A 12973-nucleotide genomic window follows, 5' to 3' on the forward strand; every position below is an offset into this window, starting at 1 on the left:
CTAGAAGGAATTTAAGTCAATTCAAAAGTCCCATAGGCTGTTTTGGCATTCAATTAAAAAAGTAACAAAAAACATCCAAAATGGACAAAAATCAAATCGTTGACTCAACTCTGGAAATGTTCATTTAACATTCGCCCATAGTGAAAAACCAAAAACAACAGGTATTCAATAAATAAAACCAGTAATTAAACTTGAGCTTCACTGGCCTAGTGTTAGTTTACCGGTGTTTCGACTGCGCGACTGCGGCTCCGCATTTTCATTATTATAATAAACAAACAAAGTAACCGATTCGCCATCAAGTGGAGGCACAACGCTGAATGAATCAGCCGGGTTATTTCACACTGTCAAGCAATATGGCGTCAGTAATTAGTCAACTTCTGACAAGCACGCCAACCACAGAGACTGCAGCAGCGGTGACGCAGGGAAGATGCAGCAGATTGACCCGGAAGTTATGCAAAGTTCATTCCCGCCACAATAAATGGATTTCAGAAAGTGGGGTCGGATGTTACCTTGGTTACACTTAACGCCCACTCACATCTTGTGTCAGTTGATCTCAACAAGTCACATAACAGGGTGAGGCGAGATCTCACAATGGTTTCACCCGAAACCTCTGCTGATAATGCCCCACTCCCTGTTTTTCCCACACCTTGGCTCATGTGATGAGGCACATGATAAATCAACGACCCTCTCAAGGGACGACTCCCACTAGGGCTGAAGTGGTGAGACAGGTTTGTTGTGTTTCCACCTTTCAAGAGAAACCATTTTCTTCTTACAAAAAACGTTCACAGAGATAAAGCAGCTCTTTTTGGGAGTCACCGTTGGGAGCTGAGGGGCTCTTCTCCCTCTCAGATGTGTCTGTGCTTGTTTTGTTGTTGCACTAGGGAATGTAAACACCTTGTGTTGCTATATCTTTCATTTTACAAGATAACGCATTAGAAGTTATACATGTTATCATGAACGGGATTTCTACTTGCAGCCATAGCATTGTGATGATTTGCAGTGAGTCATAACTAACAGACCTTGAGCAAAGAGGAGAGTTATCATGAGGTATGTGCTGTGACAGGCTGTGGACAAACCTGCTGCTTTTCCTTTCATTTGATTTAATTTCGTAATACTTTACTCTGTATGCAGTTTCAGGGAATACCTCCCTTTTAAACCAGCCAACTACAGGATAAATATCTGGTAGAGCTGTCTGCACAAACTCCATAAACATAAAGAGTGTATAAAGTCACGGCTTTAGAATATCTTTCATAGATGAAGGAAACGGTGCAGGAATGATAAGCACATTTAAAAAAAACAATCATAAGTTGAGTAAAGTTTGACTTATCTGACTGTTGTTTCGCTTAATGTGCCTTATAATCTGGTGCACCTTATGGTCCGAAAAATACGGTACATTTATATGACAGCTGCTTTTTCCCCCCAAGTGTGTTTTAACGGATCCTTTATCCCTTGTCATGCTTAAGTTCAGAGGTTAAGGAGATATTTAACATCTGATTTAATGCTTTAGAGCAAGAGACCCAGTAATATTCATGTTATTTTGTTTGCATTAACAGCTGGTTCATGTACACATTATGAAAGGGCTCGTCGTTAATTCATTTTCTGATGACTGATAAAACTAAATGTCCTGTTTTAGTTGTAAAACCGAACTGTTTGCATTGCGCTGCTTTAGACTTCTCTCTCTGGGAGATTTTGACTGAAGAAAGTACACACTCTTTACAACGTACCAGGAGGTTTATCTCTATTTAAACACAAGTGCTTCCACTTGATGGATGATTTTTGGTGCCGGTTCTGTTGTCAGTGGCCAGTGAGTCAGTGTAGTCATTAACAGCTGGAGTGTTTCATGCTTGTGCTGTTTGTTTCTTTTAGTTGTGCGCTCGTTTGAGCTCAACACACACAGCAGCTCCGGGCAAAGCAGCTTTGTTGCATTATTCATAACTTTCAGGGGATCTCGTAATAATTCCTGAGAGAATATCCGGGCTTTGAGATTCAGATGAGCGCCGTGTGATCCTCTAATGATGTCTTCTTCCCACAGCGTCTTTCTCCAGTTTGAAGACGGAGCTGGAGCGAATAAAAGCGGAGAAGGAACAGGTACGTCTTCTGTGAAATTGTCATGCAGTGAAGGAAAAAGATTTGGATAATGTGCTTCAAATAATGCTAAAAATCAAAATACTAATGTAGATGTGGGAGAAATGCACAGGTTTTTATTTTTTCATGTACCTGCAACTCTTTTAATCTAACCTGTGTGTGGACAGAGAAGGTCATTCTCCTCATCCTGATAAATAAATCTGCACTGATCAATACTTGGATCAAATGACTATGATATAGAAGGGGGCACCAGCCTCCTCGCTGTTTGACTCATACTCACCAAACTCAACGTTATTTCCAGTTTTACTGGAGTAACTTGTGTAGTGAAAAAACTGTGAGAAACTCTCTTTTAACTGACCTTCCTGTTTGAGTATCTCAAACAGGAAGTAAACACAAGGGGAGCTATTAATGAGGATTGTAAGTTAAACCTCGTCACCAAAATGTAAAGAAACATTTGGTCAGTCTTCTTTTAAATAAAAAATATTAACTGATTTTAACATTTTTAATGCAAAAGCAAAATTATGACTTAAAGAAAAGCAAATCTGTGATCCCTGAAATGGCTTTTTTGTCATTCTTAATGTTTTTTCTTAAATGTCTCTATTTATTTATAGTCGTTGCTGTTACTGTTATTATTTATTATTATTGCTGTCATTGTTTTTGTTGTTAAGGTCTTCTAACCCTAACCAAGGTCAAGGTTGCAAATTAGCTGTTGCAAAGTACATAGGACTTCTAGTATCAGTTGCATTTTGTTTAACTGCAGCAATGTAACTGTGTATCGTCACTGTTGTATAAACAAGTACGTTTTAAAAAATAGAAAGGTATAAAATAGGTATTTAGGGGTTTTACACTATGAAGTCATTCAGCCTGGGTGCTGTGACCAAGAAGGATTAGCAGAGATGAACGTTGTCTTCAGATTCTGTAGATAACTCGGATTCTGCAGCGTGGCGTGCAGACTGAGGAAATCTGCTTCACTCTGTGGACTCGTGGGATTAAAATTAATGCCTTAGTTTACTGCAGTTAACCAATCTGAGCAAACGTTAGCTGAATTTTTTGCATCTTGTCACTCAAGATTGAGATATGGTTGAGAGATGGTCTTTCCCTTTTCTTCTTCTTTCTCGTTTCTTTGTATTTTGCTTCCATGGAGACTTCCATTGAATTATTTTTCAAGGGATTTTGCACAATCGTTTTTTGGGCTTTCTGAAGGTTTTTCAAAATTTTTGTTGGATATTAGCTGCTTTTTCACCCACTTTTTGTCCTGTCTTTGCACCTGATCATTTTCAAAGGAATGATTTGATTCATTAAAAAATCAAATCAAAAAAGTATAAAAAATTTAATTAAAACTAAATCAACGGATGAATGAGTGTTGTGTGCACAGACAACTTCACAGAGATCCAGTTTTACTGTCTTCAAGCCTTTTGTTGCAAGGAGCTTTTCACAAATTTGTTTCCATTTCATATTTTCTTTGAAAAATGCCAAAGATAACAGTTTGACAGGCATAAAATGGTACTTTTTGTAAACTTGGCATATCTCAGGATTGTCTGCAGTGTGTACTTTAAAATATTTAAGGAAAGTGGACAAATGGAGCACAAGAGAGGAAGTGACAGGCCAAAAAAAACAACCTCCACAGCATGTCTTATATCTGAAAGTCATATCCAAATCCAGCAAAGACCTTAACACAGGACCTGAGATGCATTTGAGACAGAGGAATACTAAATGACAAAAGAACTGGACTAAGAATCAGTGATGAGGTTTTATATGCAGTAAGTTTCTGTGGCCAGTCTAAAAAAAGATGGAGGATCTTGCATAGAAAAAAAGGAAGACAACATTCGAAGAACAGCTTTAAATGTCCTTCAAGAAGCCTAAAGAAAGACACCCGAAGACTAGTTACAGAAATTAAGAGAGTTGAAGCTATGTTGAAGAATAATGGTGGTCGCACCAAGTATTGACTTTGAAGCTATCAGAAAGTTAGAATGTCCCTTATGTACTGTATTTACTGTATTTACATGGTATGTTTGCACCTATTTCTCATTTTCCCAGCAAACTATAAAGAAATAAGGGGTGGCTCAAGACTTTTGGACATCGCTGTATATCAAAAGAAAATACTTTACAGTAATTCATATTTCAAAAGATTTCCAGATGGTGAGAATCGGCTTTGACCGATTAGTCCACTCAGATCGTACACAGGGGGGAAACCCTGCAGATATGGTCTATAACAGGGGTGGGCAATTCCAGGCCTCGAGGGCCGGTTTCCTGCAGGTTTTAGATCTCACCTTGGGTCAACACACCTGAATCACATGATTAGTTTGTTACCAGGCCTCTGGAGAACTTCAGGACATGTTGAGGAGCTAATTTAGCCATTTAAATCAGCTGTGTTGGTTCAAGGAGACATCTAAAACCTGCAGGGACACCGGCCCTAGAGGCCTGGAGTTGCCCACCCCTGGTCTATAATCTTGCAAATGGGGTGACACAACAAAGAGAGGTTAGCAGCAAACTGGTGTTGTTTTCCCCGTGAGACAAAACAAACTTAGCTGAGAAATAACACACACAGACGGAAGATAAATATTTGTTTTGGGTCCGTTTTTTAAGAAGGAGCGCTTCCTGTAATAAGATTGCTTCCAGGAATTGTTGTTTGAACTGTTGTTTGAGTTGCTCTTTCCAAGCGAAACACATATTTTCAAACATCAAAGAAGCACTCTCTTAAAAAGAAAAGAAAGGCTTTTTTCTCCAGGCACGGTCATGTTTAAATCAAAAAATCTGCACAGCAGCTCTTTTCTACCAATGTTAGGCCAATAGGAATCCCCTAAAGCAGGGGTGTGGAACTCCAGGCCTCAAGGGCCAGTGTCCTGCAGGTTTTAGATCTCACCCTGAGTCAACACACCTGAATCAAATGATTAGTTCATTACCAGGCCTCTATAGAACTTCAAGACATGTTGAGGAGGTAATTTAGCCATTTAAATCAGCTGTGTTGGATCAAGGACACAGCTAAAACCTGCAGGACACCGGCCCTTGAGGCCTGGAGTTCCCCACCCCTGCCCTAAAGAGACCAAAAAAGCCTCAACACATAAAGCCACTAATCTACCCAGCAAATGTCTTTGTACTTTCCCACTGAGACACTCAAGTCCTGTAGGTGGCACATTATTTTGCATTTATTGAAATTATCATTTGTTCAGTCATTGCAATTATTGCACATGTAGGACTTTTTTGAGATAAAGAGCTATAAAGTTTACGTACTTAATAAAATGCAGTGCTGATATGATATAGTCAGATGTCGTTTACAGTGGGCAAAAATCCATGAACAAAGCCTTTAAACCGTATTATTAATTTTACCACTGCTCATAGAATCTGCCTTGATCTTTTATCAACATCTCTGCATCTCATTTATTTGTCGACTGATTATTTGCGTTACATCGTTTTTGTAGCTGGAGAGCAGTTTGGCCGAGAAGACTGAGACACTGAGGAGCCTCCAGGGCCTGAGGATCAGCCTGGAGCAGCAGCTCAAAGAGCTCACCACTGCAAAGGTCCGTGTTTGGCACGCACATTTATCTGCTGATCCACCACAACCACCCCTGTCCAAAAAGTCACTTTAACTCGATCAGTAACATCATCATCGTCATCTAACCCGGCTGTTGTGGGATTTTATACAGTTTATCAGGATCCGACAGATTATGCAGCATCTGATCCACCGAGCAGCTCATATTTCAGTAAAATCCCAACCTCGTGTCACGACAGCAGTTTACTGACAGCTTTATGAGGCCCTGTCTGTTTGATATAAAATAAAGAACCCGTAAAAATATTCAGCAGATGTTTTGTGATGTTTCTGTTTCACTTTAGGATTTTATTTTAAATACTGAGACTGTGTAGCTTTTCTGAACGAACCTGTGTGCGCATGTCCTTGTAGAGTGCACTTGAAAGTCAAGTCCTCGACGAGAAAGACAAAGCCCAGCGGCTGCAGACCGAGCTGGACGTCAGCGAGCAGGTTCAGAAGGACTTTGTGAAACTTTCTCAGACCCTTCAGGTAAGCAGCGACTGTCTGTTTAACCTCCACCAGGTCAACAACGAGCCAGTTAGAGTTGTTCAGCTTACATTCAACCAAACAGAAGAACCGTGAAGCCAAAAATTTCTGAGTTTATTTGTTGACTTCAGGTTCTTTGTTTGTGCATATAAATAACATCTGTAAACTTCTGACCACAACTTTATGTATATGTATTAGAAGCTTCTCAGTCGACTATAACAGGTAAAAATCAGAGGAGAAATATATGGAACGCGTCCATTTATTAATAAAAACTGTCTTAAAAACAAAAACACAGAAATAAAACACAACAAGCCAGTAAATATACCAAACCATTATGAAAATGTATCACAAAGAGTGAATACTGTCTTTAATTTTAATGCAGGATGTTTAGATTTTATTTGAAAATATTGTAGTTAAGAAGTTTACCCGATTTACATCAAATTTTTTTTACCAGCAAATATTCTGACAATCTTCAGAGCCCCCAAAAGGTCATGACGGGGAATGTTTTCATGGTTGTTACCTCATGTGTACAGTTGGTGGGTTTATACACTACCTGCCTGAAATGTAGCTTGGTGTGAATCTGTGGTATTCTGAACGTGTGTTTCTGCTGAGTAAACTGTGGTTTGTCTGTAGCACATGTATTACAAACACACCACAGGACCTCATGAGCGCAGTAGCTTCAGTACAGCTTCTGATGCTGCATGTAGTCGGCGTGTCACAGCCCGAGTCATGACAAACAAAGCAGCCACAGCGGCGGGGACAGCTGTCATCATCTGGCTGCAGTCACAATCAGATCTGCAGTCAGTCCCGGTTGTGGTCAGCCACAGAGCTCGAGAGTTAGCTGCTCGACGTATCTTTCTAAACACAGCGGTGCAGGCTTGAGCCGGTGCAGCCACAACTGAGGGAGCAGTGACTGTAGCTGTGGTCGCAACCAGCGGTCTATTGCACGCTACAAGACACTGCAGTATCACAACTGTAACACCGCTGTAAATATTCCAAATGCTTGCCTTCCAGCTGTTGTCCCAGGCCAGATGCTGAGTGAGTTATTAAAGTAGCACAACATTTAAAAGAAGCACGTTTAAGGGCGCTACAGGAGGGATGGAAAAACTAAAAGTCAAAATAAATAAAACACATGCAGGGCAAAGCTTTAGATGGCCGAGGTGACCAAAGTGTAAAACCATAAAATGACTTTGCATTATGAAGGAGAAGGGACACAGCTGCTTTTAACCGGGTTTTAAGATTACATGCAAAGAAATGGAAAGAGTCACTGTGTTATATATTTAACCCTCAAGCAACTGAGCTGTTTTAGTCATTTTTTTTTATCATTTTTATTTAAAAAAACAAAACACAAGCTTCAGTCACAGTCTTCATCTGTTAGTTTTAACAATGCAAATATTTTTGTTTCGGTAAAACTAAGAGGGGGAAAAAAATGTTTTAGTGACGTCACTGTCAATTTAACAGCAAACTATAGAAGAACTGGTGACTTTGTAACACTTTGGACAACACATTACTTACTCAAAGACACAAAATATTGAGTTTACTCAAATATACACTCACCAGCTACTTTACTCTTCTTTTGATTTATTTGTCAGTTACATTTTAAAGGCTTAAATAGAGTTTTTTAATCTTTAATAAACACATTATTTCACATTAGCTGCTGTTCATGTTTAAAAATGACAACTTGCAGCACTTCTGTAGGCCTCAGTGCAAGTCTACCTTAGACCATTTCTCTCTCCCCTCTGTCCTGTCTGCTGCGTCCTCTGTCCTGTCCAATAAAAGGATGTAACTAAATACATCAAGCTCCACCACAAAGGGATTACTTGTCCATAAATGATCCACGCCAAAGACCTTCACAGAATTGCATTAATTTATGTTCTGAGATCTGAGAGGCTATGCAAGGTACTAACCCTTATAAAATAGACACATGAACCATATATATGTGAATAAAGGGTCACAAGACTAATAAACCTTGTACAAAAATAACATATAATGAAGAAAACAAAATGTAAAAGTACTAAAATTAGAAAGAAGAAAGAAATGGGGAGGGGAATTTTTTTTTAAAAAGTAACTTTTCTGCATTTTTTATGTGGAGAACTCCCTTCAGATGATATTTGATTATTAAAGCATTAAAGTGCTGTATGAGAAATCCTCCCGTGTCAGAGAATTAATCGCCGTTTGTCCGTGTCCTCAGGTACAGCTGGAGCGGATACGACAGGCGGACTCCTTGGATCGAATCAAAGTAATCCTCAATGACACCAACTTGACTGACATCAATCAGCTTCCAGACACATGATACCACTGAAGGACAACTGCCTTCACTTTCATTTCCCCTTCTTTCTATTTCACCGACCCAGTAACATATTACCCGACCCTTCCTCTTCTTCTTCCTCCTCCTCCTCCTCCTCCCCCATAACCACCTTGGAAGAGTTTGGAGGGACATGGACAGACGTGGCATGAGGAGCTCATGGCCTTTTGTGTACATTAGAAGTCTCTGAACACACCACAGATAGAATAATGAAGAAGAACACTACTAAAAAAATAAAATGTAAATAACTAAATGTGGACGGAGGGAGCGGGCGGAGGTGCTTCTCCCTGTGGGTTCTGTCTGTCTCGTTTCTACTGTAGATACGACTGTCTGTATTAGCTCGACCAAAAAAAGGTTTGTCGTCCTCTGAAGCACTTTTCATCTGCGACTTCTCTTTCCAGGTAAATAGAAAATAATTGGATGCATAAATTTTCCTCCGTCTGTTCTCAAAGCGGTTGATAATGGCTTCCTTTCTCCTCTTGCTTGTGCTTTCCGTGTTTTGTTTTGGGGTTTTTTTTTTTTCCTTTTTCCTCCAGTTTTCTTGCTTTTTTTTTTTTTTTTCTCTTTGTGACATTTCAACCCTCTTCTGGTCATTTTTAACTCTGTGACAGCAGCACGATGAAGGATGGAAAATACTTGCACATAATTTAACTGGGATAAGAAAATAAGGAACGTAACAAAATGCGAGCAATACCCTTCATGTCTTCAGCACCCTCTGCTGTGTTTTTGCTCTGTTTGTTGCTCTTTAGTGTCTCACAGAAACCTTTTTTTTTTTTTTTTTTTTTTTTTTTTAAAGCTGCAGAAATACAGTGAAGAAACATTAGTCACGTTCAAACTTGTGTTTCTCAACATGTTTAAAAAAATTAAAAGAAGAAACACTAGTTAATCCAGGTCATGTCAGGTAAACGGATGTTTAGGTGATGAGGGAAATTACAGAATTAAAACTGCAAAGTAATGGCTTTTAACACACACTTTGTTCCTGGTATTCTTTTCTTTTTTTGACTTTCCTTGATGTATATCTGAAGATTTTAATTTATCGCGGGCTTTTTGAAGGTGTGATGGATGGATGGCACGCAGACATGTCCCCACGATGAGTGATTTTTCTAAAGCGTAAAGAAACGGTTCATTCATCACTACGAGGATTCTGTTGTCTCTGAAGCTACTAATTAAATTAAATCACCTTTAAGTGTCGGGGTCTTTCTCTCTAAGGACTTCAGCGCACCAGAGGCTAACCATCAGTGGCCTGTGGTTCATGTGTAATTGGGTAAAAAAAACAAAACAAGAATAACTAAATGAAGGTGCTGCAGTTGTTCATGGAGAACACCAAACCAGTCAGTAAAAATCACTTCAGCTGGTTCTACACGACCAAAATTGTATAAATGCTAGCACTAGCTGCCACATCTACAAAGGAAAAAAAAAAAACCTGCAGTCTTCATAATGGCCAGCAGGGGGCGACTTGGTCTCTAGGTAAAAATGTGTTTCCACACCAGTTGGCAAGTAGTTGTTGGAGGTTGCTACTTGTTGCAAATGATGACGTTTAAATGACGACTATTTGCAGATAAGCCGGTGTTAATCCATGCAAACTACTGCGTCCACGGCAATCTGCTAGCGACCAAAGCAATCGCAAGGAAGTTCTTTTTTTTTTTTTTTTTTTTTTTTTAAGATCAATTTCAGGCTAGCAACTGCCTGCAATCTCCAGCAACCATTTTCCAACAGGTTGCAGAGCACCCAGTGTTTAGCAGGGCGTCACCCACTGGTCTCTAAGCCTGCATGACTGGGCCTAGAGAGACCGCCACCAACCTTCTGCAATCACTCGGCAACCTGTTGTGGAAGCCTTTTCTTTAGCAACTGGTGGTTGTTACATTATCAGTCTCTAGGCCTGCGTGAACCTGAGGCCTAATGTTGAAATCAATGGAAAAATAAACGTTCAGTCCCTTTCATCTCAGTAAACACTTTCCTGATGAGTTTACAGTTTCACTCACTAGTTTTTTGTAAATTATGGTCCCCATCAGATTAAAAAAGGACTTGAGCACACAGCCTCTCAGTCAGTATACTCTCCAACCAATGAACTCTTGTTTCTAAATGCTCAGACTCAGACAAACCTTATTCAACACTTCTGAGTATCTGACATTCAAATGTGCTTAATGTCACAGTTCTGCTGTGAAAAGCTGAGAACAAACACTTGGATTTATTTACAAAGTTCACAGCCCACCATTAGTAGCAGATTTAAAGGTTACCTACTCTGCCCGAGTAGGATAGCTTTGCATGACTGGATGATTAAAATAATACTTGTTCGACTTAAACAGTGCCTATCTGCATTTGTTTGAAATGAGATCTTTTAGTGCCACTGTTTCTTCAGATTTGCTGCCAGCTTTGAGCAGCAGGTGGGTGAGGCTGACCATGACATAAGACTGAGCCAAGACAAGACGAATCTGCCAGAAACGGTGTGTTTAGAGCTTGTAAATATGTGTTTAATATGAGCATCCATCATTATAACAGTACGAGAGAAAATAAAAGCATAATAGGTCCCCTTTAGATATGAGAGTATGGTTCAAAAACGGTCTGGTTGTCATGCATGCATCTCTTCTCTCTTTAAAGTCTGTGTCTTGTTGCCGTTTGTGCTTTTCACACACGGGTATATTTGCTAACACTTTCTGACAGCTGCTGCTGGAAGACATTCATCGTGTTGCTTTCATGAAAACTGACAGAAGTCGGCGAGAAGTCGAGTGACAGTTTGCTTCACTGTAAAAGAGTGTCATGTTGATTTTTTTTGACATGAACGACAAACTGCGAGCACTTCAACTGCCTTTCAGGAGCAAACTGCCAGAAACTGTGCACCGCCGCTTCCAAATTTAAACTACGTCCCTTCAGTTTTCTCTTTGAAAGCGACCTGGAGGGACATCCACAAACACCTCTCATCTCAGACACATTCCACAAAATTTGTAATGTGACAGTCAGAGGTTTTTGGACAAGTGGGTATATTTCGTAGCTGGTCTCCATGCTCTTTGGACCCATGTAGGCATAGGGAGAACATCCAAACTCCACACAGAAGGGCCTCCGCTGGCTGGTGGATTCAAACTTAGGACCACCCTGATGTGAGACAGCAGTGCTAACCACTACATCAATGTGCCGCCCACACGGCACGCTGCTCTGTTCACTTATAAAGCACTCACCTCATTCCAGGCTCTGAGTGTGCAGTGTGCAGCTACATCACTGTTAGTCTCTTTCTGTTTATGAGGTTCCAACCAGGGCTATTATAGTTGACTAGTACACTAAAACCAGGTGTGAGACAACATTTTAACTCACTGAAGTAAAAGTAGTTCTAGCATGAGACTTTACTAAAGTTGCTCAAATTTGTCAACAAGCATCAGAAGGCTTTGGTTCATGTGTTTTCTGTCACGACAGGGATTTTCATGCTGTGATGGACGTCACCTGTCCAGATCCAGGTGTACCCCCGCCTCTTGCTTTATAACAGCTGAGATAGACTCCAGAGTGGTGAGCTTGAACTGGAAAGGCTCTTACACGGATGGATGAATGGAGGTGGATGTGTTCCCGTCACGAGGAGTTTTATTCTAGACTTCTTAAATCTCGACCCTTAGAAATACAACCAACAATCATAAAGAAAACTAAAATTACCAACTTTATTTAAAAAGCACTTTAAAACAGCCACAGGAAAAAAATGAATTAATACACTAAAAACTCTGAAAACACCAAGAAAAACAACTATAATCAAAACAGAGTTTCAAAAATGGACAACTGTGCAAAGGTGATCTATTCCATAACGGAGGGGCAGCAATCAAGAATGCTCTGTCCCCCAGCTGAGCTTGCGCTTAGATTTCTGTATAGGTTGGAGGAACTGGTCATATGACCTGAGGGCTTGAAAAAGTACAAGGAAAGACCAATTAAGGATTTAAAACAAAGTACAAGAACTTTTCAGAGTGAGAGAAGAGAAAAGTGTGAGAAAAGTCCAATCTCGAAAGCCACAGAAAGTAAGATAAAGCTTTTACATAAAAATGTAGAAGCTTTGGTTCAAACCTGTTTTGTTTTGCATGCCCCGGATTGTCGTATAGGCCGGATTAGAAGGTGATAAAGCTGTCAGATGTCACACAGTTGACTGCAGATTCTTTTTCATCGTTTTTAATCCAGACTTTTTGATCATAAGAAGTTGCTAATCAGGAGCTATTAGTGCTCTGATCTGTAAAACAGTGCTGCTCTTTATCTTCAAGCCTCTTTCAAAATAAAAAAATGCAGCATGTGAGTCAGAAGACGTGTGTCTAAGTCTGCATTTGTGCCTTGAATATGGCTAAAACTGAAAATGTGGAAAAACTGGTTTTCTCAGATGACTCAAAGGAGACTTTTTACTTACTTTACTGGCAAAGAAAATGAATGCACTGCTTCAACTACATATTATTTTTAAAGATGCAAATGATTTTCCCGGAGCTGGCTCGCTGTGCGATGTTCTGGACTGGTATGAAAAGGCTGGACGCAAAGCTTCACGTTCATGGAAACTATGATGCAGGACAGCTTTTCTTCCATTGTAAAAGAAGTAAAGATGTCGAAAGAGTGCACGC

At 39.9% G+C, this 12973-nt stretch overlaps 1 protein-coding gene across 1 annotated transcript in view; it reads left to right on the plus strand.

Annotated features, from left to right (window-relative positions):
- rabep1 (rabaptin, RAB GTPase binding effector protein 1) overlaps window positions 1-9588 on the plus strand; it is a 42258-nt gene extending 32670 nt beyond the window's left edge. The window contains exons 15-18 of the mRNA XM_085289783.1: window positions 2033-2088; window positions 5505-5603; window positions 5984-6100; window positions 8289-9588. Of these exons, the coding sequence (XP_085145909.1) occupies window positions 2033-2088; window positions 5505-5603; window positions 5984-6100; window positions 8289-8390 (374 nt within the window). The 3' untranslated portion in view covers window positions 8391-9588. The remainder of the gene's footprint in view (window positions 1-2032; window positions 2089-5504; window positions 5604-5983; window positions 6101-8288) is intronic.
- The last annotated feature ends 3385 nt before the right edge of the window (window positions 9589-12973 follow it).

The sequence above is a fragment of the Mchenga conophoros genome, linkage group LG10 (assembly GCF_057382185.1).
Source record: "Mchenga conophoros isolate Kocher_MC1m ecotype Shallow Benthic linkage group LG10, M_conophoros_male_GT1.1, whole genome shotgun sequence".
Taxonomy (NCBI): Eukaryota; Metazoa; Chordata; class Actinopteri; order Cichliformes; family Cichlidae; genus Mchenga; species Mchenga conophoros.